This window comes from Poecilia latipinna, unplaced genomic scaffold (genome assembly GCF_001443285.1).
Source record: "Poecilia latipinna isolate Pla-1442-1.1 unplaced genomic scaffold, P_latipinna-1.0 Scaffold2031, whole genome shotgun sequence".
NCBI classification, from domain to species: Eukaryota; Metazoa; Chordata; class Actinopteri; order Cyprinodontiformes; family Poeciliidae; genus Poecilia; species Poecilia latipinna.
This window is the reverse complement of record NW_015114647.1, coordinates 41,961-68,048: the sequence shown is the minus strand read 5'-3', so window position 1 is coordinate 68,048 and position 26,088 is coordinate 41,961. Positions and strand designations below refer to the sequence as shown.

The 26,088-nt window shown below is 39.3% G+C and overlaps 3 protein-coding genes across 4 annotated transcripts in view; all 3 read left to right on the top strand.

The window, feature by feature from the left end:
• Positions 1 to 776, top strand: part of mcrs1 (microspherule protein 1) — an 11,838-nt gene extending 11,062 nt beyond the window's left edge. Inside the window, exon 14 of the mRNA XM_015016527.1 lies at positions 467 to 776. Coding sequence (XP_014872013.1) covers positions 467 to 553 — 87 coding nt within the window. The 3' untranslated portion in view covers positions 554 to 776. The remainder of the gene's footprint in view (positions 1 to 466) is intronic.
• Positions 777 to 4,343: 3,567 nt separating this feature from the next.
• On the top strand, positions 4,344 to 13,111 carry suox (sulfite oxidase). 2 transcript variants are annotated; one of them, XM_015016526.1, is made up of 5 exons: positions 4,344 to 4,577; positions 7,502 to 7,557; positions 7,720 to 7,891; positions 9,998 to 10,267; positions 11,364 to 13,111. In XM_015016526.1, the coding sequence occupies exons 2-5, from the start codon at positions 7,514 to 7,516 to the stop codon at positions 12,573 to 12,575; spliced, it is 1,698 nt and encodes a 565-aa protein (XP_014872012.1). In that variant the 5' UTR covers positions 4,344 to 4,577; positions 7,502 to 7,513; the 3' UTR covers positions 12,576 to 13,111. The 2 variants fall into 2 exon arrangements, with proteins under 2 accessions (XP_014872012.1, XP_014872010.1); XM_015016524.1 differs by having other exon boundaries at positions 4,345 to 4,532.
• A 5,577-nt stretch (positions 13,112 to 18,688) lies between these two features.
• mmp19 (matrix metallopeptidase 19) lies at positions 18,689 to 25,514 on the top strand. The gene is made up of 9 exons (XM_015016521.1): positions 18,689 to 19,301; positions 19,399 to 19,484; positions 19,633 to 19,763; positions 20,503 to 20,715; positions 20,827 to 21,072; positions 22,374 to 22,481; positions 22,687 to 22,851; positions 22,955 to 23,082; positions 24,276 to 25,514. Exons 1-9 carry the CDS (start codon positions 19,200 to 19,202, stop codon positions 24,501 to 24,503), a joined length of 1,407 nt encoding a protein of 468 aa, XP_014872007.1. The 5' UTR covers positions 18,689 to 19,199; the 3' UTR covers positions 24,504 to 25,514.
• Positions 25,515 to 26,088: the final 574 nt, after the last annotated feature.

The window sequence follows — 26,088 nt, the reverse complement described above, 5'->3', positions numbered from 1 at the left end:
TGTATATATTTAATTAATCCATGTTGTCCTTTTTCCATGGGACAACTTAAAACAGAGGTCCAGTTTGTTTTAGCCACTCTTCAAAATGAAAAAGACAAGAGAACATGTCATTCAAGTAAGACTGTTGACATTTTAAAGTAGAGAACTGGATACTTAGATGGTGTGTATATATACAGAGTAGAGAAATAATCTATTTAAAACAATTAATTGTCATAAACAAGGCTAAATAAACACCCAGGTTTATTTTGCTACCACTGGCAGTGAAAATATTCGCTAAAGAAGTTGATCTCCAAACCTCACATTCAGATTTATGAATATGAAATGCTACTGTAGTAAAATGTGACTTTATTTTACGGTTGTTGTTTTTTTTTTAAAGGTGAGTAATAAACATGAAGGGAACTGAACTGCCAGGTCATGTTTAATTAAAGCTGAATGAGAAACATCTCTACTGATTTTGTTTCTTCAGATCGCAGGCCTTCGCTTCGTCTTCCTAATAAACCTGGAGCTCATCTCGCTGATAAAAGCTGAAGCTGCTAAGATGACACAGCAGTGAAAGGCCAAGAAGAAAAGGACTCGCAGTAACCGTGACCCTCAGTGTGCGACTCTTTAACAGACTAAATCCTGGAGCAACATGTTTAATGTTCTGTGTGGATGTTTTATTTTCTAATGCTGACACTCACGGTTCAGTCCCGCTGTGTCCAGTTTTTCAGAACGTTGTATTTAAATTCTCACACCAAGCTTTTTTTAAAAATAATAAACTTGTTTACCTTATGCCCTATTTTGTGTTTTTAGTGCTTTCAAGAGTCAAATCTGCATCTGAAAGAATAATTTCTTCTTCATGTTTGCTCAGTTTACCTCCTATCACAGTTTAGTGGTAAGAATTTCATCGTCTAAACTGTTGACTGCTCTTTAAGTTGTTCTTACAATATAAAAAGAAAATAGAAATAATCAGCACTCCAAAATTATCCAAAGGCCTTAATAAGACCAAAAATAAAACCTGTTCCAGCTGCAAGCCGTTGTTAGTCGAAAAGAACAAGAAAAGGTAAATTTTTTTCTTAAATAAAACTTCAGGTATACATGATGGTGGACTGAACATGATTGTGAGTTTTCTACAACCAGAGGGTCAGTTTTCTCCATAGACTAGATAAATACATGTATGTAAACAAAAAAAAAAATGAAAATAAGGAGGCATATTGTTTTTAAGAATATAAGTCACCTGGTGAGCAGGCTTCTTTTTATTATGTCCATATCAGACTTCTTCTGTAAAGCAATAAATACAGGACAGTCCATAAATCTGATCATCTTTAGCATATACAATATAAACGTGCTGGAATAATTCTGCACAAGTCCAGAAAGTTTCAAATAATTCCTTTTTTAAAAAGTTTTTTTTAGTTTATTCTGGAAAATCCGGTCATATTTAATAAGTTGGAAAATGTGTTCGAAAGAGGCTAATTCTACCTTCTAAAATATAAGTAGTAGCTAAACATAACTTTTCATTAAGTCTGTCTTCTTTTTATTTATTGGTTTGATATAATATTTTAATCTTAAATATGTTTTCATAATGTGGCCATAAATGTTATGTAATTATTTAGTTAAATAATTTTCTGCTTCTGTGCTTGTAAAGAGACACATAATTTTCTACAATATATTTAATATCTAAATGTTACAACTGCAAGTTGCAGTTATAAGCTCATAGAGGCTTTTCATCTAATTTGCATGAGCTTCTGGTATTTTGCAGGAAAAAAAAAAGTCCCTCATTGGCAGAAACACAAACCAAAAGACTTAAAGCTGTAACTGTGTGAAAGACAAACCTACAGAGTATTGACTGAAGCGAAATGTTTGCTGCTCTTTGGGTTTGTGTTACATTTTACTTCCACTTTACAGTTAAGAACTATTGTGATTTTAAAACAGACAAATGTGAAACACTTGAAGGGTTATGAATATTCCTTCCCGGTATTGTCGAGAAAAACACAAACACAAATAATCCAATTTGCTGTAAAATCCCAGAGGAATAATTTGGGTTAAGACCTAAGAAACAAAGTCCTGATGTTTTCTCCCATGTGTCTGTCAGCTGAGAGACAGCAGACCTCCGCCACCTGAGGGGAAGCTGAAGCTTTTATCGTCCAGACTGCAAACAGACCAACATTTCAGGCTTTAAAATCAATCAGTGAGCTCGCTGCCACCTTTGTTCGTGAAGAACAATAAATCAGAGCACCGTCTGGTGAATCCCCTGTTGCCATGTCAACAGTCTTCAGACCTGTTTTGACTGGGTTCATCAAACGTGGCGCAGCTTAGCCCGGCTAAGTCAAACAATGGAAACAGGCAACCCTGAGCCACAGTTTACGCAACAGCGCGGTCCGATCTGGACACACATAGTTGTCATTTTTTTCTTCTCAGATGTGTGTCATTCCAAATCACTAAACCTTCAGACTGAGCCCCTCACAGGGCCCTGAGACAGAGGACACAGAGACAGCAGGATAGGTTGGTTTAGTGGCAATAAAACAAATGTATTACCTCCTTTAACAGTATGTATATTTATCTGAGGTAAATTTTTTATTTTATATATACTGCAATAGTAAATAATTGTGTTTCAAACTGATTTTGACTGCTACTCTTTTCTGTCTTGGTGTTGTCTGTAAGTTGAGATTAATGTAATAAATCCATTAATCTCATGTGGAGCTTGTTCCATGTGGTTAGGTTAAAGTTTTTTTACCCCAGCTTTCTCTGTGAATAAAAACTTTTACACATTTAGTCACAGTACATCTCCAAACCTAAATATATTTTACTGTGATTTTATGTGACAAAAGGAAAATAATATGTGGTTTTCGCATTTTTAATTTACAAATCTGAAGAATATGACCTGCGGTTGTTTGAAGCAACTTCTTTGTTGCTATAGCAACAAAAAAAGTTCTCATTTAGTTTCTACAAGCTTTGACTGAAATGTTGCCAGTTTTGTTTGTTTGTTTGTCTGTTTTTTTGCAAAGTAGCTGAAGCTCAGTCAGACAGCAAATAGAGTGTCTGTGAACAAAAGTGTTCAAGTTTTGCCATAGATTCTCAACTGGATGTAGGTCTGTGCTTTGACTGGGCCATTCTGGCATTCTAATATGCTCAGATTATTATCAGTCAGAGAGTGAAGGCTGCAGTTAAGTTGCTGCCTCCGTATGAACCTTCACAGAGCTCTAACTTTATGCTTAAGGTTGTTTTCCTGCTTCAGGACTGACAAACTCCAATCCCTGGCGATGATGTCCTGCAGCTTGTTCCTGGAGTTACCTAGAAGGTGAACTTCCACCACAGTCTCAAGTCTTTTGCAACCTCTGACAGGTTTTCTAACTCTGAATTTATCTCCATGAATCTTCCCGTCAATCCTGACCAGGTTTCTTGCCCTTGTTAAAGAAAAAAAAAATAATTAAAAAAAAAAAATAAAATAATAATAATAATAATAATAATAATCCTTCTCCCAGCATGCCGTTTCCACAATTCACTCTGTGGATGGTGTGTTCATTGTAGGTTTTACTCCACACATAAGTTGTATGATTGTAAACAAAAAGGTTACATTTTGGATGCACCTTTTCTCACTCAGTTTTTCTGTGTCTCCCGTGATTTGGAAAATTGCAAACACAACTTGGATTTCTGTCAGGTATGGTTTCTTTCCTGCCAATTTGCATAAAGACCAAATTTGTGGCTTGCAAGCCCAATTAAATGCATAGTTTTTCACCTGGGATTGCTGGTTGCAGTTAAAAGTTCATAGAGGTTTTTTATCTACTTTTTCTTAGAAAAATGTGCTTACTTTGTAACAAAATTTACATTTGTGAGTTGAACAGCAGAATAATGTCTGAGATCCTAGATGTTTAGGTTTGACCTAGGAAACCTCTTCTCTAGGTAAAGAGGTTAAATAAGTTGTGGTACATGTTTAACCTGTGTCTCAGGTCCTTCAGGACGGAAGGATTCCTTTCCTTTCCAGGGATCTACTCATCTGAGTCGGTCCATGGCTGCATATAGGATAAACAAATATGTATTTTATGATCTATTCTAATCTTTTATGTTAATGTCACTTTATTTAAATATAGCCAGAATAAGTTCGCTCCACACAAATAATAAGCGCTAAATAAGTGCCCTACTTTCTCAGCCTTGTGTCATCACAAAGTCAGACATACTTGTTCTGGGGAATAAAACAGAATTAAAATGTTTTGTTTTATGTAAAGCATAAGAGTCTGCTTAAGGAGAACCGTTCTGAGATCAGCTGTGCCAAAAACGCACCACCTCATTCATGCTACTTGTATTTTTATAAAGCACCGCGTTACAGCTGATCTGGGTTCAGTTGTACCGGTGATCTGACGTTGCGTCGTTAATCAGTCTGTGCTACGTCGCCGCGCGCCATGGCTGTTCTGAGATCAGCTGTACCGGTATTTAGCGCGCCTCGTGCTCCGCTCAGTGTTTATGAAAAGGCTCAGTCTGGGAAGCAGGGGTCACTTCGGTGGAGCTTCATGGAAAAACATTTGTGAAGAAGCAGACGACAGGCTGACTACTGAGCAGTGAGTGTCCCGCTGTGGGTGGAGGAAGCTGGAGTTAGCCGTTAGGTAAACACAAAGGATGAAGCGGCTAGTTTTAACGTTAGCTTAGTTAGCTACATCAGTGAAGATGTTTACTATCGGACCGAAAGCTTACTCTTCATCTCCAAACATAAGCGGAACCGCCTGGTTTACATTTATGATTAGCAAAAATTTGTCATTGCTGACAATTCATATTTGTATTGATATTTATTTGGCTTTCTGGTGGTTTGTAGTTAAAATAATGCTCCAAAATTAATCAGTGTACTCACAGTTGAGGCTTGTTGCTATGATTGTGTTGCTGCGATATATTCAATAATGTTCTGCTCAAGATGCACAAATTAACAAAAAAAAAAAAAAAAAAAAAAATTTAAAAACCCAAGTTTAAAATTCTTGATATATATATTTTTCATATACTTGGCACAAAAAATAAGTACATTTGTGTTTTTAACAACAATGCTTCTTGGTAAATAAACGGGAGATTAATGTCTGACATCCTCTCCGTCAATGTCAAAGAGCTTTTGGTAGAGGCAGTGTGATGATGTGGGGTGATTAGACATGGACAAAAACAAGGCTTTTCATCACTGGAGGCAATCTCAGCCCATAGCGATGTCTAGATATGATTGTAACCAGCGGAAATCTCAAATACAACCCAACACCTCCCACAGAGGAAGATTTATCTCAGACCTCCAGAATTGGGTAGTAAAGATGATGGCATTGCTTTCTTGCAGTTCTGACCTCAACCCCACTGCTAACTTTAATCATTAAAAAAAAAAAAAAAATCACACCAAACAAGAGTCGGTAGAGGAACAAGCTGTCTGGCAGGATCAGACAAGCATCTCCTCCACTCAGCCCATTAAATGTCTCGTCGGAAGTTGCAGAGGAACAACACATTTTTTTGTTGCCATCAAAGTGCTTGTGGCTCAAATGTGGCTGGATGTTTGATCACTCTTCTCTGCAGAAATGGAAGAGTTCATTGAATTCCCAGCAAAGTTGAGGTTAAGGTTGCTTTATGTAACCACTACCATAGTAAGTAGTGTTCTTTGCTTTGAAAGTCTCATTTTTCTTGTCAAATACATCAATATTTGACTTGTCTTGAAAGCATTTGGTTTTTCCATGAGAACCCAAAAGTGTTGATCAAACAACACTTCCTTGTTGTGAAGGAGCTACCTTTTTTGTCAGTCTCTCTCAGTGGTGCCATAGTTATTTAGAAATGGGGCAGGACGATATGGCTGAAAAACACAGCACGATATAAGCGTGTCACATCAGTCGATATCGATAATTGATTAGTTTTTTGTTTTAAATATTTGACTTTGGCATGACCTTACCTGTTTTGTCCTCCATTCTTTCTTGAGCTGTTGTACTGACTTTCACCTTTCACTTACCGGTGTTCTTTTTATTTTTAAAGACTTATGAGACAAAGTGGCAAAACCTAAAACTGCTGCTGTGCAAGTTACTCAACAGCTTGTTGCTAGGTAACCAAAGAGTGAGTGAGTGAGTGAGTGGGTGGATGGATGCTACTCACCTAGCTTAGCTCACCATGAGGAGTTGAGCAGCTAAAGTTTTCCCTCTGCCTACATCCCCCAGAATGCTGTGCAGTTCTGGATTGGAGTTCAGTGAAATTAGTGAATCAATATTTTCTATTGATATTCATCGTGTGTTTATCGCAATATATATTTATTGATTTATTGTCCAGCTGTATTTAGAAATTGCTGAAAAATACTTTTCTGACTTTGTAAATCCATAATCTTCTTTCTTATATGTGTGCATGCTGTTAAACAAATCTTTTTTTATTTTAGTAAAAAACTTGATGTGTCATTTAGGACTTTTCAAACAATCTGCACCACTTATGAAGAGATCATCTGAGAGCCTGCACATGTTGTTGCACCGAAACTGAAGGATTTTCCAAACCTATTATTGCTGAGTAATTTTAATGTCTTTAATCATTACAGTTGTGAATGTTCACTGGGCATGAACAGGCAGTGTTCAGCCTTCACCTTGTAGCCATTCTGAGGTTCACAATATGGGTAATGGCAGATAGCTGCACATTAACATGCTTGTTGTAAAAAGAATATGGTTTTCCAGGTACAAAGTTGTAGACGGATGTGTTATCTCAGTGAAACTGCTCCAAGATAACCCTGTCTAATCTTAGACAGGGTTATCTTGTCTAAGATTAGACATGTGTGATTGACTGATAAAGCTGAGCTCTTCTTTTAGCTGCTTTATGAGCCTGCAGAGAGAGAGTTGCTCGTTTTCAAAGTTTGTACTTCCAGTTCCAGAGAAAAGCAGGAAAACAGGTTTATTCCTCCTGTCAGTCACAGATTTTTTTTTATCCTAAAGCGGCCCTGTTCACTTTATTATGGATGTTAAAGTACAAATTAAATTAGAGTTGCTTGTTTGTGTAATCTCGTTTTGTTTACTGTAAACGATGTGCATAAGGCATAACGCTTCCTCTGTCTTTGCTGCTCACTCCCCCTCAGCTGGTTGGCTCGCCTAGCTGGTTAAGGTTACAGCTGATTGGTCAGTTTAGTAGGAGGTAAAGGTTTAAAGGTTCAGTTTGATTGTTAATAAAAGCACATTTTTTGCTGAAAAGGTGAATAAAGTGTTCCTGAGCAAAGCCTTAGTCGGAATTTAAATGCTGGTTGTTATATTTGAAAACCGAACGTTGTGCACACAAGTGTAAAGGTTTAAAGCCAAACACTATGCTTTAAATTTTTTTTTTTTTACTCCTGCTTGTTTGACTATTGCATCATGAGAAAACTCATTCATCTTTAAGCTTCTCTGTGTTGTGGACAGTTCTTCTTCCCAGTGAAGATAATTTTGTGTAAAACTTTTACATGAGATTGTTTTGAGCTGAGCAGAGATTATGTATAATTCTCTAAAACAAAGGATATTATGTGAATGTGTATCTTTTTCCCCCCCCCCCGAACTTCATTAACCAAATGTTTTCCCAGGACATCAATGCAATGCTGCTTCTCAGGCGCTGCCGGAGCCTGACTCGACTTCAAAGGTATGCACCAGCAACCTGATGGTCAGCTGTTTTCATTACATTTTATCTCGACTTTGTAAAATGTGGCTTTACAGATCAATCCTTCTAAATCAAGTACAAGTTACAGAAGAGCCTAGTTCAATCCGTATTGAGATGTATTGTATTCTTGTTATTTTTTCTTAGGCATCAGGCGGCTCCTTGTTTTGCATCTCGTGCAGTTCGTCTCTGTAGCAGCAGCACGGAGGATCAGAGATCGCACCAGCGTGCCAACTGGAGTGCCAACTGGAAACGTATTGTTGCTGGGGTGCTGACTGGTACCGGGGCTGTAGTGACCTACGGTCTACTCCACCAAGAGGTCAGGAATGCATTGTAGTTTAAAAAAAAAACAATTGTTTTGTGGTTGGTACTAGTTTTTGCATTCACAGTTTTTTTTCCCAAGTTTTCTGCCATTAGAGATCATTAATTATTTCTAATTTGTCTTCAATCTGTCCATTGCCTGTCCCTCTCCAGGCAACAGACACACAGGATAAGCAACACTCGCATCTAAATACAATTTAGAGCAACAATCTGTCTGGATCAGTTGTTTTAATACTCATTTAAAAGTTTTGCCCTGACTGGAGTCATGGATGCCGGCATGTCTTTGTAGCTGACATATTTTCCTTCTACATTTATTTTTACACCTTTTGTGTTTTTCTGACAAGATTTACAGCAAAAAACAAAACGGCTTTTCAATGAGTAATAACTTCTACACTGAAGTCTGTTTTTTAGCATAAACTACTGGCTCTTATTTGTGGTGGATTCAGATGGGCAAAAAGGTGGGAATCCACTGATCAGGTTTGATCAGGCTGAAAGTGGGCCTGATCACCAGCAGATTGTGGAAAACACAGACCATTCTGGTCTGTGTTTTCCACACCGGTCCACTTGTCTGTTTGGTTAAATCATTTTAACCATATTTTTATCTGCTGCCCAGCTAGATGGTAAACACTCACAGGGTTTGTGCACCATCTGTTAAAGCCTAGGAAGGTGCTATATTGCTGAAATATATAGCGTTGTTTTTTTTTTTTTAAGTTTGTATTTTCAGATTTTATTCTGTCATATTGTTTTATTCCTTGTGTCCTACTTTCTTTCATTTTTTCTTTGCTTTCCTGAGTCTTCACTCCTCATCTTATCCTCCTTTTCTTATTATTCCTTCTTTTCTCTCTTCTTTCCTTCTATCTTTCTATACCTTATTCTATGTGACCTTCCAATCTTCTTCATTTTTCTTTTCTTTAGTGTCTTTGTTTTCTTCCTTGTCTTTCCCTTCCTGGCTAATACTGAATGTTTTATCCTTATATTCTCTGCTGTCTTTTCTTGTCTCCTTCCTTTGTTCTCTCCCTTTCCTCCTTATGTCTTGCCTTCTTTCCATCTTTCTTTCTTTCCTTGCTCCATTCTGATCTGTGTTTTCCACATTTAAAGCCTGCTCACTGTTAAAATAATTGTTACAGATTTATACTGAAATTTTGTGTTTTAAAATTGAATGTTGGCCTAAAGGTAAAAGATGTCTGGAAACGGGAAAATTCTTCACATACGTGCATACTAACAAGTCGAAGAAGAGATAAAAATTTTCTCTGTAGCTAAACATCTTTTCTGTTTACAGAGCTTTTTGTTGTAGCATCACTAATCCTGGTAAATCCTGCGTTTAATGTGCTTGTTTACCTTGTGTTCCTTCAGGGATTATGACTGTTTCAGAGAAGTATACGAAACATTAACCACTCGCGTTTGAAGCTGCTTAAAGATTAAAGCGATCATATGGGGCTTAGTTGTGATTGACTCAAATGAACACACAGGATTATGTTAGTATTATGTTTTACTACTCCTGGGCAATAAATCAATAATCTATAAGAACAGACAAGTGATCAATATCAATAGATAATGCATCAAATAAACTTCAATCCAACTCTTCTCATGGCCCAGTAAGCAAAATGTGTGGCTTCAACTAACTCACTCACTCTTTGGTTACCTAGCAACAAGCTGTTGAGTAACTTGTGGTTGCCTGGCAACAAGCTGTTGCGTAACTGGCACAGCAGCTGTTAAAGGTTTTGCCACTGTGCCTCATAACTGCTTAAAAATAAAACAACGGTGTGGAATGAAAGGAGAAAACGAGTACAACAGCTTGAGGGCAAACTGGATAACTATTTCAGATAATTAAAACAAAATCTAATGTCCTTAGATTGTGATAAATTTTTCAGCCATATGTTTTACTATGAACCATTTACTGAAAATGGTCTTAACTCGGAAAGTTAAAAGTAAATTTAGCTTGCAAGTAAATTTAAACATGAAACATGTTTCAGTATAGATTTATATGTTGGATAATACCAGTGTGCATCACTATGTACTGAAATCAGCATCTCGTCAAGTCCAAGATGACATTTCTGAGCGTTTGTTTTTTAAAGAAAGTGATGTCGGCTCTGTCCCTGTTCAGGTTGAGCAAGCGGACGCTGGCTTGCCCACCACAGAGAGGAGCTCCTCTCTTCCTGTCTTCAGCCACGATGAAGTCACAAAGCACCGCTCTCTGGAAGACGGCGTGTGGGTCACGTACAAGGGAGGCGTCTATGACGTCACTGAGTTTGTGCCGATACACCCTGGTGGGAATAAAATCTTGCTAGCAGCAGGTGGTGCCCTTGAACCTTTCTGGGCCCTGTATGCTGTTCATGACCAGGAATATGTGTTGGAGATCCTCTCACAATACAAGGTTAGACACATCAGTGTTGGTTTTCTTTTCAAAATGTAAAATGCTGCAGATTATTTGAAACTTGATTTTACTTTAAAACAATGCAGGTGCAGCGATCATGCAACAGAATCGTCCATTTTAAAAAGGATAATTTTGTCAATCTATGTAGAAAAAATTATATATTCAGGTTTAAGTGAAGACATTTTAGACCAGATATTTACAGAACCTGTCTGAAAAGTCACAACCTTCTTTCTCACTATCTGACAGTGAATCAGACCAAACTTGTTTTAGGTCAGTTAATATGATCCAAACTAGTTTGCTGAAAGTTTGTGAATGAAAGAGAATTCACAATAAATTCAGACTTGTGCTCCTACTTCTCTTTAAAAAGTGAATTGAGCCTAAAAAAGGACAAAATTGTTCAATTAAGTAACATGCCAAAAATGACACCCACAGCCATGCTGAGTGTATGAAAACATCTGACCAGTACCATAAGCCAAACCCAACAAAGATTAATTTTACATTTATCAGAAATGGCTTTATAACCATTGTTTATGTAGTGAACTGCAGACTCCATTAAAGAGTGTATATTTTCAAGTAATGTTATGAAAGAGTTGCACATATCAAAAATAACTTGAAATAAAAATTTGACTTTGCCTGCTCCTCCCAGTGCTATGTAGAAACAACCAATCGGAGCGAGGAGGAGGGTCTTAGCGCTGTCAATCACCCTCCATGTGCTGCTGCTCATGCTCCCTTCCTTCTCTTCCGTTTGCTCTGCAGCTCGCATAGCATGCTGTGAATACTCAGGCTAGTTAGCTTGCCCACCGATGACGGCAGATCAATGATTTTTTTAGGATTGTTAAATTGTTTCTCTGTCAGGTTGATTGAGAGCACTACGACCCTCCTCCTGGCTCAGATTGGTTGTTTTTGGTCGGGAGCTGTGCATTTCTTCAGAAGGCAGTAGCAGCTCAGGGAGAAGCTGGAGGAGAATGATCTCACAGATTATCTGTCTCATAACAAACTGTCACAACGTGGAGACAGTTTGAACAAATACGTAAAAATCATATTTTATTAAAGTTACGTACTGCAGCTTTAATGTAGCCTTTCTATTAATACAAAGGTTGGTGAGCTGAGTGCAGAGGACCTGAAGAAGCAGGGCGAAGCCAAAGCGTCGGATCCCTACTCTTCGGACCCCGAGCGCCACCCGGTGCTCCGGATCAACAGCAAGAAGCCGTTCAATGCCGAGCCTCCTCCTGAGATCCTGACGGAGAGTTACATCACTCCCCATGTGTTGTTCTTCAAGCGGAACCACCTGCCCGTTCCTCAGGTGGACCCTGCTTCATATCGCCTCCAGGTGGAGGGCCTGCCCAGAGGAGCACTGACTCTGTCGTTAAAGGACTTGAAGACCCGGTTCCCCAAACACACCGTCACGGCTACGATGCAGTGCGCCGGGAACCGCCGCAGTGACATGAACCAGGTAAAGGAGGTGAAAGGACTGAACTGGGGCATTTCTGCTATTGGGAACGCCAAATGGAGCGGAGCGCGGCTCAGAGACGTGCTACTGGCTGCTGGGTTTGGCCCAGACGTGGCCAAATGGGCCCGCCACGTTCACTTTGAAGGACTGGATAAAGATGTGACGGGGTCGGCATATGGAACCTCGATCCCCATCAACAAGGCCATGAATGAGGACGGCGACGTGCTGCTGGCGTATGAAATGAACGGCGAGGATATCCCCGCGGATCACGGCTTCCCGGTGCGGGTCGTGGTTCCGGGCGTGGTGGGAGCGCGCAACGTGAAGTGGCTGGGGCGGATTGTGGTCAGCGCAGAGGAGAGCAGCAGCCACTGGCAGCAGTACGACTACAAAGGCTTCTCCCCGGGGACGGACTGGAGCAAGGTCGACCACGCGTCCTCTCCGGCCATCCAGGAGTTGCCCGTCCAGTCCGCCATCACCGTCCCGGCAGACGGAGCCCAGATCGACCGCAGCGACGAAACGCTGACCGTCAAGGGCTACGCATGGAGCGGCGGCGGCAGAGAGGTGGTGCGGGTCGACGTCTCCCTAGATGGAGGCAAGACTTGGCAGGTGGCTCAGCTGAGGAGCGGGGACAAAGGTCAACCGGACGAGCCGTCGCCTCCTCCAGGTCGATCCTGGGCCTGGAAGCTGTGGGAGCTGACGGCTCCTCTTCCTCCTGACGCTGACGAGCTGGAGATTATCTGCAAGGCGGTGGATAACAGCTACAACGTGCAGCCGGACACAATCCCGCCCATCTGGAACCTGAGAGGCCTGCTGAACAACGCCTGGCACAGAGTGAAGGTGAAGGTCACCGAGGATTAGAGGGAGGCCCGGCCCAAAGCTCATCATCAGGGAGGGAGCTTTGGTTTGTGTCAGGCTGTCTAAAGTTTACAAAGTATTTATGTGATCTTGTTGCTTGGAGATTTGAAAGATGAAAGTTTTTTTTTTTCATATGAATAAAGTCAAACATCTCAACGGGATCTGCAGTTCCACACAGGACGTTCAGGGCGATGTAGGGATTAAAGTTGCACCGTTCAGGCTTTTCCTGATCAATACTGATATCTGGGTCTCTGACGTCTAACCTGCAGATTTAGACTTTCTTTTTTTAAAGACTGTAACCAAGAAAATAAAATATTGCTGCAGTTTCTTTGATAGCAGTAGTTGGGCTCTTTATAGATATTTTTAAAAAGGATATTATATAAAACTACATGCCTTTTGTCAATGAGGGCGAGTCAGACTAGTGAATGTCTTTATTTTTTTAACAAGTGATGGTACTGATTCTATTGTGATCAACTTTAGCAATGAGTGGGAGAAAATACAAATCCTTACATCTAAATAAAAAAGGACTACGTTTTAGATAAACAGCACATAATTTACAACATAACAAAATAACTGAGCAAGAAAAAAAAAACCGCTTGTGTATAATTTGTTTGGGATTTTCTCTGAAAACTGGAATTTCTTAATGCCTCTTTGTAACAATAGCTAATTTCTTAATTTGTTATAGCCGTTGTACAGGGGCCAAAGAGCTATTGGTTGGACCATAAAAAATAGTCATAATAGAAAATGGTGAGAGATCTTGGGTTTTGACGCATTTAGAGACTAAACAAAAAGAAACGGATCAGCTGATCAACACAAAATTGGCAAAATTTGTTTCTTTGATCGGAGCATAAGAAGTGATTTTTCTCAGCATTTATTACTGAACCTTTATTTTTGAACATGTATTGGGTTAACGTATTTAAATCTCTTCAAATGGGAACATTTTTAGGACATATTTAATGTTGCTGCCGCCATTACAGTTTATTTGAAGGTACAATTTTAGTGGAGTTGTTACTTTAAAGGTAATTTCTGTTCATGACAAAAGTAGCGATGGCAAAGTCTCCAGCTCAAGTATTTGTCCACTGAAGTTGTATTTAGGTTTAGATGTTTTTGATGCATCCATTGAAGAGTAGAAAGTCGTGCAAAACAGCGTGTTGGAGACCCAACAAACAGACACCCTGGGCAAGGTTTTAAAAGCTCTTTGTCACTGCAGTGATTGGGGCAGAAGACTGCTTGTGCCTGAATTGATGCAGTATTCAGGTTGGTGTTGTAATTACACAAGAGACCAGTTAAACTTGTTCTTGTTTTTAATGGGAATATTTCAGCTCATTAATTTCAGGTCATCAACACAGCCAACACTGTGTTGATGTCATTACTAAAAGTGTTGAATTATGTAAAGTACAACACCCTGTGATTGTTTATGATACAGCACTAATGGAAACAAGTATGGACTTAAAGAAAGGTGACAGAATTAAAGCCGTTTTTGACTTGGCAATGAGGAATATTTTGAACAGGGCCTGAAGTGTTGAGCCAAATATTCAGGTCTTATATTTCCAAGAAGGGAGCTAATTTTCTGGAAGTGTTTTTGTTCCGTTAAATCTGAATTACCGTATTTTCCGGACTATAGAGCGCACCATACGCCGCACCTACAAATTGGAACATAGAAACTGGTACATATATAAGCCACTCTCAGCTTTCCATATTTCCATGAAAATATATAATAAATCTGCTGAATTTATTAGATATTCTGTCTCCAATGCCGAACCATGGTTTCGTTCACGCCGGGTCTACGTGCAGCGGCTCTATTTCCCTCCTGAACTGAAAGATCGTTTACCTTCAACTTAAAAGCTGCATCATATGAGTTTGAAGAAATTTCTCCGTCGTGCCTGCTGCTAGCATGTGCTTGTTCTCAATGAAAATTAGCTCTTTGACTTCCAATGATTCACTTCCTGCTAAAGCGCCCCCTGGCGGTTGAAGAAAAATCCACAGAAAAGCCGCACCAGGCTACAAGCTGCATGGTTCAAAGCGTGGGAAAAAAGTCGCGGCTTACAGTCCGAAAAATACGGTATAAATGGTTACCTGCTGATGTGTCATATCCAGCAGTGCTTTTAAAATGCGTACTGTGCATTTTGAATTTGAGAATAGCGGAGATGATGTGGACTTCTAACCTGACTCCGACTTCCTTCTGCTGATTTTGTTGCTGCTCAGTGTGAAAACTGTCAGGGTGCCAAACTACACAGCACCTCCTGGATTCTCACTCTTGTTTTATATACCTGGTACATTTTGTTTTTTCATCATTTCTCACGGTAATGTAAGCTTAATGTTTTAACAATTTAGAATGGAAGTATATTTTTGCTATGCAGTCATAATCTTTTCATGCACTTATTTATTTTTTTAAAAAAGTGTCTTTTTTTTGTTTTGTTGCATTTGTGCACAAACATCTAATCTTAAAAAAAATGTGTTCACTTGAAAATACACCTAGTACATTTTTTACAATAAAATGTAGTCAGAATTTAGTTTATTCTTTCATGAGACCATTTGTAGTTAAAATCTGTTTCTTAATATCTGGGAATGAGACAAACTGGATTTGAAACCTAAACAGCCTCTCGGTGTGTTTGATGTTGGGCAGGAGGCAAGGAGGAAAGTTTCTTAAAACTCCTGATCTTTTATGTAAGAAAAGCCAGCGCACGCCTGTGTGTATATTTACGTGACCGGTTGTGTTATCTCTGTGAAGACTGAGTTTGCTTTTCGGCTTGGACATGATTCAGTCCAGATGCTCTTTCGTGAGCCTGCGACTAATAGAGATCCAGAGAAAGTAATAAATTAGAAAACATTCAGGAAGTTCTGTGATGCATCTTTGTGTGACTCATACAGAAGTAATGTTTGGATGAGCAGAAATGTTCTGCAGATAACCAAAAGAGATTTATTCATGCAGGACTGTATGGTCATTATCTACTCTCTAAAACTTTGACATAAATGAGAAAACTGGAAATAAAATATAAAATGATAGTGTATTTTTTGTGTGTGTCACCGTTCCAAGAAAAAAACTCCTTTTTTTTGTACATTTTTCTTTAATTACCAGTTTGCTCCCATAAAAATGACAAATACAGGAAACACAAAGCTGACTCTTCTCTAAATAAAACAAGTGCGTCACTTTACTAGTGGATTAAATCTTGTAAATGTTTTTCAGCGACTGAAGTTGTAAGAAACAAATGTGGGAGTAAATTATTTGTTAAAATTGGGTAAGAAGGTTTTCTCGTTTAACCAGAAAGTTGGAGTCCTTTAAAGGAGCAGTATTATGTGTTTTCCAGGCACATAGTGCCATTTTATAGCACAATCAAGTAACCGTGTCACCTTCATTTGTTGTAAAAATCCTGTTTACGTCAAATATGACTTAAAATAATTTTTACTTCCTAATTTAAAGCCTTGAAATTGGGCCGCTGTTTCTTTAAAAACTCCTCTTTCAGAAAGGAAGTCATCGCCTTTCTATTAACCCTTTAACAACATTTTTACGAGCATTGCAATGAGAAGTGGCTGATGTGAGCTCAGCGGGTGAACAGATCCACCAGGTGTTTGCTAATTGCTGCTGGCTAGTCTGAAGGAGCTCAGTGGGGGGGACCTGCTCTGTGAAGCAGAAGCTTGGAAACTGCAGGAAAAGGATAATTCTGCCTTTTTATAAATATTGTATGAGCTCCATTAGGTTGCTTATAGGTGGCAGATATTTACAGCTTGAGACCAGAAACGTTGCTTTTCTTGGGTTTAGTCCCTTTGCTGCTTTAAATAGGATACAAACTAGAAAAGTGTGAAGATGCATTTATTAGGTTTAGATATTAAGATCCGCCTTCTCTATTTTTACCTTATTGAGCAAACTATGGCACCACTCGAAGAGACTTAAAATTTATGTGGACTTGCCATTGGTTATGGTTTTTAAGCATCTGACAACTTTCTGAATTATGACCGAAATTTCAATTATTCTAGAAAGAAGTGGGAATTAATTCATAGAAATATTTTGCAGGTTATTCCTAAATGTAACAAAAGTAAGCATGTGTAATCCAAAAAGATATTTATCCTCAAAATCTGAACAGGCTGGACTGTTTGCTAGGTGTTAGCAGGTAGCATGCTTGCTAGTTTCCTGTTTTAATGTAAGACGGGATGTTTGTTGTGGGCTTAAACAGTTTCATGCTTTGAATCCAGCTGAATGCCACTGTAAAGGCTGGTTGGTAAACCAGCTATTCCATAAAGGCTGGTTTACATCAGACATCAAATCTGTTGTAACTAGGACAGACACAGGAAACACAAAGCTGACTGTTCTCCAAGTCACACAAATGTGTCATTAGAGTGGTCAATTCAAACTTGCAGATGTTTTTCAGTGACGTTTGGTTTTTGTACACTGTGGTATAAAATGACTTATAAACTGCAGCTCCTTTACTCTAAGGGACTTACAGATACCACACAGTGGTAATGTGATACCTCCAAATCCAAAAGGTGTTTTAAAGGCGAAAAGGTTGGTAACTTTGATTTGACATCACAAGACGCACAAGAATTAGGCAATATCAGATGACATTAGTTAAGACTATGGTAGGCAGAGATTTTTGTCAGATTTGAACATGGACACAGAAACATTCACGCTGCATTGAGCTGCAGGAGAAATCTGAAACAAATAGTGAAGATGATGATCATCTTTAATTGATTCTGTTTAATATTCTTTGTTGAATTTCTCTGGTGGCTTTCAGTGCATATTTGCTGATTATAAAAGGAGTAAATATCGTATGTCTCTTTTCTCACCTTAGATAGTTGTGCGATAGTCTGCCTGTTTGGTGATTGTGTTTGGCGGAAGTAGCAAGTGATCCAGCACTTTTGCAGGACATATTGTTGGTACTTAGAAACCCATCAACCAGGACATGTGGTTTTTATAACAGCGTGGCTTCCTGTTAATGCTGTAAGAACTCAGCAAATAAAAACCAGCCTACACCGGGTCGTCTCTAGAAACCACTTCCATGTGTTTTATTGTCGTTCAGCTCAAATATGTTTTGCTGCTGCTGTAAAGAAAACAAGTTAACCCTTGCTGATGATCTGAAAAAGTAAGCAATGATTTACAAATGAAATAGCAAACAGCCTTAAAACCTGACCATTTAGGGAAAACATCTATAGCTATTTGGATTTATTGTTGAGAAAACTTTGGCTGGTATCTTTAAAATGGACAAAGACTCAACATCCAGTTGCATAACATTATGAAGTAAAATGAGAAATACACATTGTTTTCAAACTTTCGCTGGCATCCATTTGTATTCAGCCCTCTTTACCTTGACACCCTTAAACAAAATCCAGTAAAACAAAATGCTTTACCGATATCCAATGGACATCTTCCGGAGAACTGTTCAGTCTTTCATCTGAAATGGAGGATAGCTCAAGCTCCTACCACAGTTATTCAATAGTTGATAGGCCACAGATCTGGCCTTTAACTGTGTAACATTTTAGGAGACAAAGCAAAAATGTGCAAAAGTGCTGAACAAGAACAAAAGTGAACTTTTTGACAAAAGATTATGCAGAGGAAAACTAACCCTGCACATCGTTCTGAACATCTGGATGTCACATGGTGGTGGCAGTATCATGCTGTGTAGAGCACAGCATGATACTGCTGACATAGAAGCTGCTTAGACTTGATAGGAAAACACATAAATACAAGGAATCCTGTAGAAACATGTTAGACACGATGAATTTTGATGCAGAACAGATTTAGGTTTTTAATTGAAAACCATCAATCGTGTTCAGTTCTCTTGGCATATCTGCTTACATACTTTGAAGTTTGTGTTTGTAACATGTTAATATGTACAAAAGCTCCAGGAGTAAAAAAAAAAAAGAAATACAGATGCAATTTAATTCAAATGTTGGAGAAAAATGTAAGTTTGAACCCTTTTGGGACCAAATCCTGGTACATTTTGTACGTTTTTAGCTGCATTTCTAAATGTAGATGAATCCAACCATAATTATACCAAATACTTATATTGTAAGGTTGTGTTTACACATAGTGCAAGTACGTCACAAATCTCTCTCTCTCTCTCTCTCTCTCTCTCTCTATATATATATATATATAGATATAAAAAGAGAGAACACTGTTCTTTGTCAACAAGAGAAGTAATGCTTTGTCCCAGATAAAGACATGCACATTTGTTGGGCTGAAACAGGAATGTGGGAGACAGAAGGTGGGTCGTACCCTGTGTGTTTTAGGCCCATCATTATCTGAGATACACAGCATAACCAGGACAACGGGGAATAAACACCGACCCTGTCATCCTGGAGATCACGTTGCTTGTTTAGCTGTGTTCGGGAAGAACTTCCCTCCAAACGGAGCTCGACTCAGACAACTGGGTCAGCTGTGTGGAGCGAGGAGAAGCTCTCTGAACATCTGTACAGTTTAACTGCGCACATGTTGGCTGAGGTCAGCTGGCCGCTCTGTGTAATTCTCATTCTTCGGAGGTGGATCATCGCAGCCGCGGGGCTGACTCATGCCCGGCCGAGTTAAAACCGCCGCAGCGCCCGGGAACACAAAGAGTCTGCTGTGAGGCTCTGCTGAGCACTTCTCACTCCATAAAGCGCCAGCTGTGGACCGGACCTGTGGACGAGAACCTGATGATGGACGGACCAGGACTCCTCCTGCTGCTGCTGCTGCTGCTGCTCAGCCTCAGAGCCGCGCTGTGTGAGGTGGAGTGGACAGAGCTAAACGAAGCAGAGGTAAAGTTACATCTGGCTTCATCACTTAATTAACCTTCATCTTCCAAATGTAGAAATCACTTGTGAAAATGAATGTATCTTTTTGTTCCACACACAGGCGTATTTGAAGCAGTACGGCTACTTAAACGACCCAGCTGACCCACAGGACCCGTCTTACCTGGAGGAGGTCATTGAAGCACTTAGGTGACTTTTATTGCTGTTTTCTTGTAATCAAACAAACTTAGACTAAACTTAAAGGTGCCTGCTGTTGCAAGCAGGCGTTTCCAAAGAATAAATGTGTTAATTAAGCATCAGTTTGCAGATGTTTAATTGTCTTAAACTGTGAGGTCAGAGTCTTCCAGAGGGTGAATGAGCTGCCCCCTACTGGAGAGTTAGATGAAGCCACGCTTGGAGTGATGAGGCAGCCCCGCTGCGGCTTGGAGGATCCGTTCAACAAGAAGTTACACAAGTACAAAGTGATGGGTGAGTCGGGAAATTTAGACATAGTTGTTTCATTTTAGCCTGAAAACGTCAGTACCTTTTCTATCAACCAGCCGTCTTTGAGAGGGGTAAAAAAAAAAAAAAAGAAGAAAAAAAAAATCACGTAGTTTTGCAAGTAATCTGAAGTCATAAACTGGACAGTTGGAGAAAATCACACAGCAAAAAAAGATGTTATGTTACAAAGTAAAGGTTCAGAAAATATAGTACCTTTAACAAGAACTCAAACCTATTTAAAGCCAAATTATCTTTATTCGTGGCAGGTCGTGATATGAGGATTGTTTTCGTCATCAGACAGTGGAGTTAAACACAATGCGAGAACACGTGTTAGAGACAGTTAGAGATGTGCCAAAATGGTCCAGTTAAAGTCCAGGTCTAAATCTTTTTGAGAATCACTCCACTCTGACCTGAAAGAACAGGCAGAGATTTCAGTTCCAGATGTGCAAAGCTGGTGGAGACATAACACAAATGTTCTGCAGATGTAATTTCAAGTGTGATGACTCAAAAGGCCTGGATCCTTGTGAAACCACACTTTTTAGGTTTCACTGTGTAAACATATGAAAACTATGTATCATTTCCTTCTCCTATTAAACTGTGCGCCACTTTTGCGCTTGGTCCACATAAAATCCTAATGAAATACTTTGGAGATGTGTCGCTACAAAACGTGAAAAGGTCTGACTGCCTTTAATGGCGACTCACAGTAAAGGATTCTCGTCTCTCTCAGGTCGTTGGAGGAGGAAGAGTCTCACCTACCGCATCCACAACTACACACCTGACATGGTGAGGTCGGAGGTCAGGAAGGCCATCCGCTCTGCCTTTAAGTACTGGAGCGACGCGGCTGACCTGACGTTCACAGAGGTCGACTTCGGCAGAGCAGACATCAAGATCTCCTTTCATAAGAAAGATGGCTTCTGCTCAGTCCCGTTTGACGGCCGGGGTTTGTTCCCTTTCCAAATCCACTCGCTGTTCCCCACGCAAACCATTTAGCAGGAGTGTAATCCTTCTGTGTGTGTGTGTGTGTGTGTGTGTGTGTGGATGCTCCTTGCAGGTCACGTACTGGCTCATGCTGAGTCACCAGAATCTGGTGTCGTCCATTTTGATGAGGACGAGTTCTGGACGGAGGCGTCGTACTACGGCACTAACCTGCGTATCGTGGCTGCCCATGAAATAGGACACGCTCTGGGACTGGGCCACTCCCAGTTCAGGAGCGCTCTGATGGCGCCAGTTTACGCTGGTTACCGCGTCAACTTCAGGCTGCATTCAGACGACGTCAACGGCATTCAGACACTTTACGGTAAGTGCAGTAAGAAGAGTTCCTGTGACGGTTCATGATAATTATTATGATTCTGACGAAGTGAATCAACCTGGATATTATTAATTTTTATAAAGTTGAATGCCATCCCATCTAGGGCTGTTGTAAACGAATATTTTAGTAATCGAGGTACTCGAATCATTCGAGGAATCGTTTCAGCCCTAATCCCATCCTTAATCCACAGAGTTTAAACTCTTCTGGGAAGGCAGTATTATGTAGAGTCGACTTCTTTTAGCTTTACTTGATGTCATTATGTTACTCGCACATCAAAAACATACCTGGAGTGCTGCTTTGATTCTTTCATGCATGTCTGAGAAACCTTTCATCCTTTTTCAACCTTTCTATGCAACCTTTTGTGTAAAATAACCATGTTTATGAACACAAACTAAACAAAGAATAATGATCTAAATGGTGACATGTAGAAAATGTTGAGTAATTATGCTCAGGTTTACGTAAACTTCAGCTCATACGTTGCAGAAATCTAAGAATCCAATGTTTCCACTCTCCGAAGTCTATTTTTTTTAAATGTAAAATCAATCTACTCAAAGAAGAGAAGCAACAGAATACGACAGGTATTTTTGAACCTACATAAAAATACCGCAGACAACGTATATCAGTTTTCTGACCAAGCGTTTGCAAAAGGAGAAGACTCAGCAAACTGCTCCTCCAAGCCGTTCACTGAGCGTTCTGGCCTCCTTTAGTTAGAGCTGGTCTTTTATTTTCAGAAAGAAAGAGCTAAGCAGAAGAGAGACAGAAGGCATGTTATGTCTACACACAGGTCATTTAGCCCTTTCCCTGGAGAGCGATTTCTCTCAAGGGTGGAGGGAACAATCAGTTATCCTGCAGCAGGAATACTTGGTGCCAAAAGTTTTAACACAGCAGTCAAAAGTTTTAACAGTAAAGAGTCTAACACTTCTAAATGAAAATCACAATAATCTATAGTAATATAAGTCTGCTAAGGTAAGATCAATATTATTATTATAAATGTAAGAATGATAACAACACAAAAATCCTAACAGAATATAATACTCAAGTAAAAGTGCAAATATAATTATGTTTCCCCCCCAAAATGTAACTCGGGTAAACATAACCAATACTCCCCATCTCTGAACATAGTTAACAAAATTATCTTGTTCACAAGCTTAACGGGAAATAGGCAGTAGGCATTTAAATGAGCAGCAAAATGTATCCCAACTCAAGAGAGCAAAAAATTTACTTTCATGTCCCAATATATCAAAAAAGGGAAATATTTATGATTCCTCAAACTTCAATTTGTGTTGCAGGCAAACCCATCAGCACCATAACGCCCAGTACACCGACCCTGGGCAGCCCGGTGGAGAGCAGCTCCATACCGAACCCCTGCACTGCGGACCTGGACGCCATCATGTTGGGTTTGTTACCTGACACCTTGCTGCAGGCATCATGACCATTTAAAAGATGAAATAACCATGACTACTGTACTACATTTTGCTTCGATTTTCAAAGTGCACATATGCAATTTACAAAACAAACACCGTTGACTGGATTGAAAGAGATTGTTAAATACAAAAAAATGTTTTATAGATACTAGAATAATATCAAAATCTGTTTATTCAGGACCTTGGGACAAAACCTTCGCCTTTAGTGGGGACTATGTGTGGACTATCTCTGACATGGGCCACAACAGTCCGATAAGGATCAACAGACTGTGGTGGGAACTCCCGGGAAGCCTGAACGCTGCTGTCCACTCGCAGAGAACCAACAAGACGTACTTTTTTAAGGGTACAACCATTTCTGTTTCATAACGCCGAGCCTCTGTTGGATTTCTTCTGCTCTGGAGCTGCTGCTTCTAAACATTAAACGTCTGGACTCTTTCTGGTCACAGGCAGTAAAGTGTGGAGGTACACGAGGTTCATGCTTGACTATGGCTACCCCAAACAGGTCAAACGCGTCCCTCCTAACATCGACGCAGCCTTATACCTGCAGATTAACCAGAAGCTTGTGTTCATAAAGGTAGGAATAAAGCACAGTGGCATCTCAGTAAATTAATACTTTAAAAATGCTTTGGTCATTTTTAAAGAAAAAACGTCACAGGATGTTTTTAAGTGCTTATTTATGTTGATTTGTGTTAATTATTGCTTACAGCAAATAAAAATCCATCAATACTCTGCAGTAAAGCATTCAATTCTTTGTTAGTTGTGCGTATCAGTGCCTACCTCAGCCCAGGTAAAACTCTTGACGACTAGCCTCACTAGCTAGTCGTTAAGCTAGCTAGTTTAAGATAGCTTAACTAGCTGCGTTTCCATTGACCACAGAGTTAAGCTAATTTAAATTATGAAAATAAATTCACTTTATGGAAACACGACAATTTAAAAAAAAAAAAAAACTCAGGTTTTTCATAAAAAGTATTTTTGTGCTAAGATGAGGTAGTTTTTAATCAAAATCTGTGTATTTTGTAAAACTACAATGGAAACGTTGATCACTCGAGTCACGTGATCAACAGCCGGACGTTACGACCGGTGAAAACGACAAGACAACAGGAAGTAGTTATCTCTCACAGCATCGCACAGTTCATAAAAAAGTTGCCTGTCATTCCAATGTGTTGCATCCATAATCCTTCTGTAAAATCATTGAATTATGGCTGAATTATGAATATAATCTCATGTAACTCTTTACATATTATTTTTATTGAGTTATCATTTGAACCAGCTTGTTTATGTGTGATTTTGATTTAATTTCTTATTTAATGGAAACACTGCAATTGCAAAATTGTGTTTTTTGACATTACCCGTCTAGTGACTAAGATTTATGCACATTCGGGAAACACTGCTACTCAAATTCCTTTGGATGGAATTTGCCTATACAGTCCTACAGGATACCTGTTGCTTGTCATTTTGTTTTCTCACGTTTTTTTGTCCCACTAAACTTTCCATTAATAAGCCCGGACAAAACTCTCCACGAACAGTCAGTTTCTGCAGCTATTTGTCGATAACCCTCCTTTTGAATGGAGTCAGTGACTCCATTGTCTTCCCCATGATTTTGTTGGTATTTTTATGTGAAACTGCTTTTGAGATTGTTTTTAGCTGTAAGCTATAATACTGAAATAACGCATAAGATATTTATTGAGATGCACCTGCCTTCATGTTAACAATCTCACCTGGTAGTTATGTTTTTTAATCCTAACTCTTTGCTCTTCACCTATGCAGGGATCGGACCACTGGCAGTTTGATGAGGTGAAACCCAATTTTTCTTTCTACCCTAAGCCGCTGAGCAAGCTCATTAGCGGGTTGCCGTCCTCTCCTGACGCAGCCTTCACCTGGAACAACGGGAAGATCTTTTTCTTCAAGGGCGACAACTACTGGAGAGTGAACGAGCAGCTGAAAGTGGACAGCTGGTACCCGCTGAGCAAGGCGGAGCGATGGATGAGATGCTAGCGGCCCACCACCAGGGGGCAGCAGCAACCAGAGGACGGGATTCTGACTCCAATCCGAGGGCATTGACTAATGAACAACCTCAACATCAGTGATTAATTGTGAATTGGTGAAAAATGGTGAGAGACTGACTGACTTAACTTCACTGGATTTTATTACTGTTGAGCCCCTTCAGGCTGATTTATGGAGAGCAGAAAGTCTCCACAGGCTGATGAATTATGTAAGCTTCAGTATAATCTTGGAGAGAAATCGAGGCCATCTGTTTTTCTTTTTTCTTCCACATATGTGTTGGATTATGTGTCGCAACACTTTTGTTAAGATGTTACATTATGGCTTCTTTCTTGCATGTTGTGCATGTTCTGGATCAGATTTTTTTTTGTTTGTTTTTTTTAAAGAGAAAATGTGAGATTTTATACAATAAAAAGACATTGTCAACATTGCAAATGTTTTGTTCTGTCAGCAGAAGAAGCTGTTCACAATTGCATAAAAATCAGATAACTATGCTACGTTCATAGTGATGAAAGAACGCTCTGTCCTGCATTGTGCTGTCTGCAGAAAAAAAGAGAAGAAAAAAAAATTTGGAGACGCCATGGCAACTCCAACCAATCAGAGGGTAGGAAATCCTCCCCATGACCTCTTTATTGTGGATGAAAAATCCAGTGAGTAATGCTGCTGGAGTTGCTAAGAACCAGAGGAGACAAACAGTGCGGCACATCCGAGCCAAATTCTGAGTTAAAACCGTTTTTTATTAAAATCTGTGAAAACTATTAACAAGTATTTACACATTCAGGCAACAAGTGTGCTGTTTTTGAAAAACAACAAATGAAACATTAAATCTTTAAACACAACCTACAATAAAAAAGGCAACAACAAAAACCTCAAACATGCAGTTTTGTCCTTTTTCTAAAAAAAACACTACCAGGTACTAGATTATCACATAAATTACGTTTATAAACATTAGCATACATCTTTTACTGACTGTGTTCTGACCAAAGCTATTAAGTAAAAAAAAAATAATTAAAACAGATCTAAGTGTAGATCTAAAACAGATCCTGGAGGCTCCAGCAGAGAGAACTTTGGAGAACAGTTTTTCTGCAGTTTTTTCATACTTTACATCGTCAGATGCCATTAACTCACATCGCATCTCACTGTTTATTCACACAGAAAACAAATAGAGATGCACCAATCAATTGGCCAGAGATCAGAAATGAGCTAATTTCCCCTCACCGAGCTCTGATCAGATATTCTGAACAATCAAACCATTTCACTCATTTTTCAGTGAATAGCCCTTCTTGGATTGAAAACACTGTCGATGCAGTAATGTAATGCTAATGCACTGGTGCATATGGAGATAAAACAGAACATTAGTTACATTCTGATGTGTAAAATGTGATTTAATCTTCTCAAAACTTTGTGGATCAGTGTTTTCTAATATTTCAGTAAAATGTTAAAATGAGAATGCGAACGTAGGAAAGGTCCAATGTTTCCAACAAAATATTTTTTATACCAACTTTTTGCATAATGTCTAAATGTGATTTAAATGTATAAGAAATCAGCTAGAGATCAAAATAAAATTTTTGATCAGCTC

Bases quoted from the DNA above. Each gene is read 5' to 3' on its own strand.
- suox (XM_015016526.1), top strand. From the start codon at position 7,514: ATGCTGCTTCTCAGGCGCTGCCGGAGCCTGACTCGACTTCAAAG. The intron at 7,558-7,719 runs GTATGCACCAGC...ATTTTTTCTTAG, and splicing joins AGCCTGACTCGACTTCAAAG to GCATCAGGCGGCTCCTTGTT. The intron at 7,892-9,997 runs GTCAGGAATGCA...GTCCCTGTTCAG, and splicing joins ACGGTCTACTCCACCAAGAG to GTTGAGCAAGCGGACGCTGG.
- mmp19 (XM_015016521.1), top strand. From the start codon at position 19,200: ATGATGGACGGACCAGGACTCCTCCTGCTGCTGCTGCTGCTGCTGCTC. The intron at 19,302-19,398 runs GTAAAGTTACAT...TTCCACACACAG, and splicing joins CAGAGCTAAACGAAGCAGAG to GCGTATTTGAAGCAGTACGG. The intron at 20,716-20,826 runs GTTTGTTCCCTT...TGCTCCTTGCAG, and splicing joins AGTCCCGTTTGACGGCCGGG to GTCACGTACTGGCTCATGCT.